Raw genomic sequence first — 7,666 nt, 5'->3', positions numbered from 1 at the left:
AGAAACAAGCATGGGATGCTTATTCCTTGTCTTTGTCTCCTTCCAAATTATCATCTCAATCTCCTCTTCTTCCTTACGGCTCAGCGCCGGTTTTGTATTAAAGAGAATAAAAAACAGTTAAGTTTGTAGTTAGTCTTCAAAGTACAATTCCCCTAGATATATAGAGGGAAAACTTGTAGCTGAACCACTTCACTGTGAATTATCACTTAGCAAAACTTCATTGTAAACAAATATTTCTACTGTTTCCTGTTTAAAATTTTACATTGCCAAAAATAACCCAAAGGTCACTTCTATAGAGCTAATTATTTGGACTTGTATGACTGATTTCCTCTGCCTTTTCTCTCCTTTCCTTTTCCTTATTTTTTTATTATTAAAACTATTTCTTTATCATTTTATAATAATAATATTTCCATATTTTATACTAAAATTATTCCACATGTTTGTTGGGGTTTGATTTTTATAATTCTAATAATATTAACATTTAAATTAAAATTATAAATTAAATATTATTATTAATTTTTTAAAATTGTAACAATATTAATATTAACAATAAAATAAAAACTATTTTTTAACAATATTAGTATTAACACATAATTTCTCGTAGCAAAGACTTCAATGACTAGGTCTGTATACGAATCGAACGTTTAGTGAACCATTTGGTGGAAAGTTTGTTTATGTTCGTTTATTTATTAAACGAACGAGCATGAACAAGATTTTATGTTTGTTTAGCTAAATGAACAAACACGAAAAAATACTCGTTCGTTCATTTATGTTCGTGAACGTTCTATAATCCGTTTGTTTATGTTTGTTTATTTATGTATGTTCGTTTATGTTTGTTTGTTTATATTCAGTCTAATCTCCAGACCCGTTTGAAATATTAAGACCTAATAAATTTTAGTCTTAAATCATTAATATTTTTAAAACCCAATTAATTTTAAAACCAAATAAAAATAATTAAAATCAATTAAAGAAAATGTAAATCCTAAAATTATTTGGAAATTTAAAAAAACCATTCTCAAATATAAAACCAATTAATTTTATGTTCGTTTATACTCGTTCATTTGTCTTCGTTTATCATTTTAACAAACGAACACAAACAAACTAATTTTTGTAATGAACCAGCACAAACAAAAAATTCTTTTCATTTCGTTGTTTGTCTTCGTTCGATTCGTAGTCCTGTCCATAACTGCATCTGTGCTTTCCTGCACTTGGAGATCATCGCCTAATAATTCACCCAAAATTATTAAAAGACCATAAACGCTAATTTCAAGAGTCAATTCTACTCAACTTAAAACGACTTAGAGAATGATTTGAACCAAGGCAAAAAGAATACATAAAAACTTCATCCAATAACTTCTAAATTACTACAGATTCTTCCTTTCAGTTTTCCATTGGAAGCATAATTACTATGAGAAAACTAAAACCGACCTAGAGAAACACGTTAGTCTTTACTTGGACTGTTGTGAAACAACACCTTGGTTTGAACGATATCAATCTTAATTCTCTTGTATTCTACGTTGGATGAAATGGCTTTTCTCTCTTTGACTCTTCTAACCCTATAGAGTACCCCTTCCTCTCTCTCTCTATGCTCCACACTTGCATAGAAATATAGATTTACAGGAAAGGAAGAGAGAGGAGAGGGAAATGGCCACTGGTGCAGCTCAGATGATGCTCCGGTGTGTTTTCGAAGGAAGCATATCAATGCAAGACGGTTCGATCGAACGGAGGCCGTACCATCGGAACTGTGAATGTGCAATGCACAAGCTCAAAGGGGTTTGTTCATCTATACTTGTGGTTCTTGGACAAAAAATATATCATTCCCTACGAAACAAGCATGGGGCGGTGGTTCATTGTCTTTGTTGGCTTCCGAATTCTCTACTCAATCTCCTCTTCTTCCTAATGGCTCTTTAATGGCGATGGAGCTCAAACAGAAGCTCAGCAGCAGAGAAAGGTTTAGAAATTAAAAAGAAAGGTTAGTGAATGAGATAATGGTAAATAAGCGATCATAGAAGAAGAATTAAGACAGATTTATGTGGAAACTTTAAACAAGAAAAAGTATGAACAGAGGAGTAATAAAAAAAACTGAAAAGCAAGAGCCGAGAGAAGCCAAGTAAGAACATCAATCGTTTAGCAATGTGCACGGACATAGTTAGCAAGTAGTGGATGTGACATAACTTTTTCTTAGAAATGAAGATCGAAATCGACATGTTTAGTCTTAACATCCATATTGGATTGACATCCATAGTCATGATATGGGATTTGTTCATAGTCATGATATGGGATTTGTTCATCAACTGCAAATGTGCATTGCACAAGTTCAAAGGGATTTGTTCATTTACTTAGAATTCTCGGACAATGAATATAACATTCCGTAGGAACTGATATGTCCCTTTGTTTCTTCCCTCCATAATAGGAATCAAAAATGTATCTTTACGTAAAATTTGTTTTCCGTTAATATTAATGCCTTCCACCTCTAATTACACCTATATATGATCTACGGTATCCTCTGCCTCATTCATAGTTATCGACAACTTCACCTTCGAAAGTTTATCCAAAAATTTAGTAATTACAATGAAATTTTTCAAATTTTAATGACCTAAAATAAGATTGAGAATATAGTTGAGTGATGAATGGTGTAGTTTATCCAAAAGGCTATATTGTAAGCCCCACACTCCCCGAACTAGCAACTACTCCCATCTCCATCCGCTCCTTTCTCCCCCTTAGCCACGTCTTCACAATTCACATGGCCTCTCCTCTATCACCCATCCCTCCTCCGCCCCTTCTGTCCTCCTCCTCCGCCTCTAGCACCCTCACTCGCCGCTCTCTCCTCCTCTCCTCCACCCTCACCACCTCACTCTCATCTTCATCCTCATTGCCACCACCACTAGACACCACCATAACCGACCGGGTCTTCCTCGACTTCTCCCTCTGCCCCACCTACTTCCGCAGCACCACGGCCGTCGACAGCACCCCTCTATGCTCTGACCCCACTTCTTTAGGCCGCCTGGTCCTTGGCCTCTATGGCAACTGCCTTCCTCTAACAGTCTCCACTTTCAAGCTCATGTGCACCTCTTCTTCCTACAAAAATACGCTCGTCCACAAAATATTTCCCGGACAGTTCTTCCAGGCCGGACGTCAAGGCCGGAGTCGGGAGTACGGCGAACTCCATCTGCCTCCTTCCTTGGACTTGCCTCGGAACACTGAGACTGTCGACTCTAAGGCCTTCTTGCTTAAACATTCAAGGGCTGGTATCGTTTCGCTTTGTTTATCGGAGAACGATGATGACGATGAAGTTAAGCTTGATTCCGATTACAGGAATGTTGAGTTCTTGATTACTATAGGGCCTGGCCCCTGCCCTCAGCTCGATAACAACAACATTGTTTTTGGGACGGTACTTGAAGGTAAGGTTTTGATCTCTATTTTATGTGCTTTAGCTATCTCATTTTAAAAATTTTCTGGAAAAAAGAAACTTCAATTAGTTCTTTGAAATTGGGAGCACGCTGAAATTTTCTGAGTTATGGGATGAACAGTCAAGATCTTTCAAATGCCTAGACTTTCTACAGAGCCGCTTCCTGTTTTAAATTGGCTAGAGTGCGTGCGTTCATTGCTTTGTTGTGGCTTTTGGTGCCTAATTTAGATTTGCTAAGCTTTACTTCCCTTGCCTATTGTTCTTTATTCAAAACTCATCTATGGCTCCATTCAAGTACGGACGAATGATTTTATATCAAAATGTGCCCTTAGGAAGTTATATTAGAAATTTAGAATGTGCAAAGTTTTTAAGAGTATAAATTTATATAGAAAATACGAAAAAAATATACCTATATCAAAATGTACCCTTGCCTATTATCCTAGCTGCTTGCGTGGCTTCACAAAATTCCCGATTATCACAAATCTTTGAATACTTTTTTTCCCCTTCTGATTAGATCTTGAAACTAGCTGCCATAATAAAACCTTTTCGTAATCTTTACGGCATGGTGACACTGTTAGAGTAGAATTACATGACTTCTTATACATCCCAAGGACTTGTGTCTTTCCCAGTTTGCATTTCTGGCAAAATGCATGGCATTTCTAACTCTGATATTGCTTTCAGAACTCATATGTATTGATGGGATTCCTCCTTCACTGCTCTCGTGCCTCTGCACACATTGTCTAGATGTTAAGAAATTGTTAAGTTGATTTCTCCGATTGAATTTTTCAGGGTTGGATGTTGTGACGGAGATCGCTTCCATCCCGACATACAAACCCTTGGAAAGAATTCGACAACTAAATGACTTGGCCGAATTCTTCGGAGATGAGAGAGCGCAAAAGGGACGCACATTATGGAATAGGCCTCTTAAAACTGTTTATATCAGTGACTGTGGTGAGCTCCAAGTTGCCAAGCCTTCCTTGTCACCACCTTCTCTTCCTTAATATACATAAAACATCGTTTCATTTCATTTGCATGTACAAACTAGTGTTTCTTCACTTATAATTATCTACTTGGTCATAAACTACATGTTTCTACCTACCAGTGGTGAGATACTGGGTTTGACAGTTTAGTTAAATGGCTTGCAATAACATATTGGAAGAGACATGAGGTTTGAGGTGTCTCATTTCTTAATGCACATTCAGGAGTTTTGGTGTAACTTCCTTGTCTTTCTGACAATGGAACTTGCGCTCTTAACCTACTTATGTTTGGATTCGGATTCGGGTTCGGGTTATCTTTTAACACATAAGATGTCTTTTGTGAACAAAATTGTAAGCCCAGTAGACTGAATCAGGTTTGCCATATGAGCTTAAGGGTCAAATATAAGCAGTTTCTATTCAAATTTCATATCAGATATTTACCAATTTATTTGCAATGAACAAAAGTATATTACTGTACTTTAAACATGGATTCCAGGAGAATATGTATGAAATGAACTGAGTTGAGAACAGTATGATCGATTACATTTCTGGCCGGGTCGTTGTCGATCATCTTCAAACGGAACAGCAAACCTGGAAGAGAAATTCCGAAGCAAATCGTCTCCTTTATCAGCACCATTATCGAAGTTGAGAGCATAGCTACAAGGATCATACTGAAACCTGTTCTTTTGACACTTCGGCTTATGGCAATATCCACTCTTCTTCCTAATAAAATTCTTCCACTTGGGACCTGCTACTTTTTCCGAGACTTGTTTCAGTTTATTCAGCTTCGGTTTCCACCATGTCTCGGTCTGCTCTTCTCCTCTCCGGTACAATAACGTATCGGATTCATCGACATCGTTGAATCTCCGCCTTTTGAAGCAGAATAGATTTAAACAACTACATCGTTTACCCCAAACTTGGTCTTCATATTCAACCTGAACGACATCCAGTTCTGCTTGCACAAGATCGGATTCTCTTGAGAGTTCGCCGTGGAATACTGAAACCAAAAGAGAGAAAAAGGGTTACGGTTTTTTTTTTATTAGGATATGTGTAAAATGAGGGTTTCATATGGAGAATTCTGCGGTAGATGAAGGGGAAGATGAAGCATGTTAATCGAGTATTAGTAGGTAGGCCTTGCTTGTAGTCATGGGACTATGGCGGCTGAGAGCTACGCGCTATCTTAATGTTGTTGGGAAAGTGGGGAAATCGTGTGGATGGAAGTAGCAACTAAGAGTGTAAACGAGATGAGTCGAGCTCGTGTAGGAAAATCTAAGCTCGACTCGACTCAAAAACTTGCTGAGTCTAAAATTTTTAAATTCGACTCAAACTTGAAAGATAATATTGAAACTCGACTCGAACTTGAAAAAGTTCGAACTCAAAAAAAATCAAGTGCTCAACTTATGCTCGAAACTCGAACTCAATTGAAGCTCGATTCTAAACTCGATTCAAGCTCGATTTTGAGCTCAATTCTGAGCTTTTGCTTTCTTTTATTGAAACCCAACTACTTTTATACACTCACTTTACCTCTTGTTCCCAACAATCAACGATGTGGGATATCAAACCAACTCAAGTTCAACGCTAAGTCTGACAATCTCAACAATTTACCTTATCTGATCTAACATTGGTCTATAAAAACAGAAAAAAAATCCTATTAGCTTCTGCAATAGCCTTCATGGCTTCCATTATACCATATCATCTTCTTTTTCTTTTCTTCAACTTTCTCTCTCAACGTTTCTTTAACAAATTCTCTAAACCCAAATCTCACTTCCATACGAAGCTTCTGCAAATCAACTCCATACCCAGGTTCTTGTTTCGATTCACTTAAGCTTTTCATTTCAGTAAACATCAGTCCCAACATGCTTTTCTACCTCCTTCAAACCCTGAACACTGCATTATCCGAGGCTGCGAAGCTAACAAGTTTATTCTCCAATGGCGGAAATGAAAACGTGATCGTCGAGAAACAAAGAGCATTGCAAGATTGCATGGAACTCCATGAATCAACTATCTTGTGAAAAAAATAGTGTAGAGAATCGAAGATGAACACAAGCAAACCTAGTCTATGTTGCTCTAGTGTCTGAAACATTTATTCGAGGATATGACCTCCAAATACATGGAACACCCAAGTAAAATATATATCCGTATTCAACATTTATACTCCAGCCCGAGTAACGTAGACTACAGTAACAATGGAACACAAGCAAGCCATTCAAGCCTCTAATAGTTTGCATTCATCTTAGAAGATAAATATCAAACTGAGCAGTGTAAAAAATTACAACAGAAATAAGTGAAACTAGAAACGAAATGAACTCAACTTGCTTTCCGTTCCCTGCAGGAAGTCCATAATCAATTATTAATTGATTTTTTTGGGTGGTGGGGGGCTCGTTACACCCCTATTCTTGAGTGAATTGGACAGCATTTTCACGGGTTGCATTGCAGTGCGCATGAAGTTGAACAATACACGTGTAATTCATCTTCTTCCATAGAATGATAATGGAATGTACAGACGTCCTCTACCTCAGTCAAGTGGTGATATTATATTTAACTATAAATTAAGAGCTATTCTATAACTCTCATTTAAAGTGAACTTTTAATTGCCTCCTCACCTCAATTCCATTTTCTAGTTTAATTTATTTTATTTAAAGTGAGTCTCTTTAAAAAGAAATGAGATATTGATCCATTGACCAACAATATTCATTGCATTTTTAGGCCCAAAATGCTTAAGATTTAACTTGGGATGTGCCCGATGTTTCCCCTACTTGTCTATTATTATTTTTAATTTTTAATTTCTTTGAACGAAAATATACTTACACAAATATAATTATGTGTTTATTTTATGGTACTATGATATTGGGAGATGTAGATACTAATACCGATGTAAGAATATGTTAATTACTACACTATTTATGTAATGCGATCAATGAGCAAACTCAACATCAAGGCGCCGCATGTTTAATAAATTTATAGTTTGGTATGTTGTATTTTAATTTTTGTATTTCAATCACATTTGTTTAAATTTCTTATTTGTTTTAAATGTTCATGAGTCATTTTATGTTTTTTCCATATTATTTAGCTTAAACTGAATATGATCAATTGCATATAAGACCCTATAGTTATGCGCATTTTGTATTTAAGTCATTGGTTTAATTCCAATTTTGTAAGTTATTTTACATTTACATGAATTTAATCATCATTCTAAAGTTGTATATTTAGCTTAAATTAATCCTCACATTTAGTTTCTCTTAATTTAGTCCTGTTTATGATTGTTTCCTTTAATTAGTTG

General features: G+C 36.1%; 1 protein-coding gene across 1 annotated transcript; it reads left to right on the top strand.

Annotated features, from left to right (window-relative positions):
* Positions 1 to 2,713: 2,713 nt before the first annotated feature.
* On the top strand, positions 2,714 to 4,466 carry LOC120207734 (peptidyl-prolyl cis-trans isomerase CYP28, chloroplastic-like). The gene is made up of 2 exons (XM_039207156.1): positions 2,714 to 3,401; positions 4,199 to 4,466. Exons 1-2 carry the CDS (start codon positions 2,744 to 2,746, stop codon positions 4,408 to 4,410), a joined length of 870 nt encoding a protein of 289 aa, XP_039063087.1. The 5' UTR covers positions 2,714 to 2,743; the 3' UTR covers positions 4,411 to 4,466.
* The last annotated feature ends 3,200 nt before the right edge of the window (positions 4,467 to 7,666 follow it).

Source organism: Hibiscus syriacus, unplaced genomic scaffold, assembly GCF_006381635.1.
Source record: "Hibiscus syriacus cultivar Baekdansim isolate YM2019G1 unplaced genomic scaffold, ASM638163v2 tig00015288_pilon, whole genome shotgun sequence".
In the NCBI taxonomy this organism is placed as follows: domain Eukaryota; kingdom Viridiplantae; phylum Streptophyta; class Magnoliopsida; order Malvales; family Malvaceae; genus Hibiscus; species Hibiscus syriacus.
The sequence above is the reverse complement of the archived record's forward strand: the minus strand, read 5'-3'. Positions and strand labels throughout refer to the sequence as shown.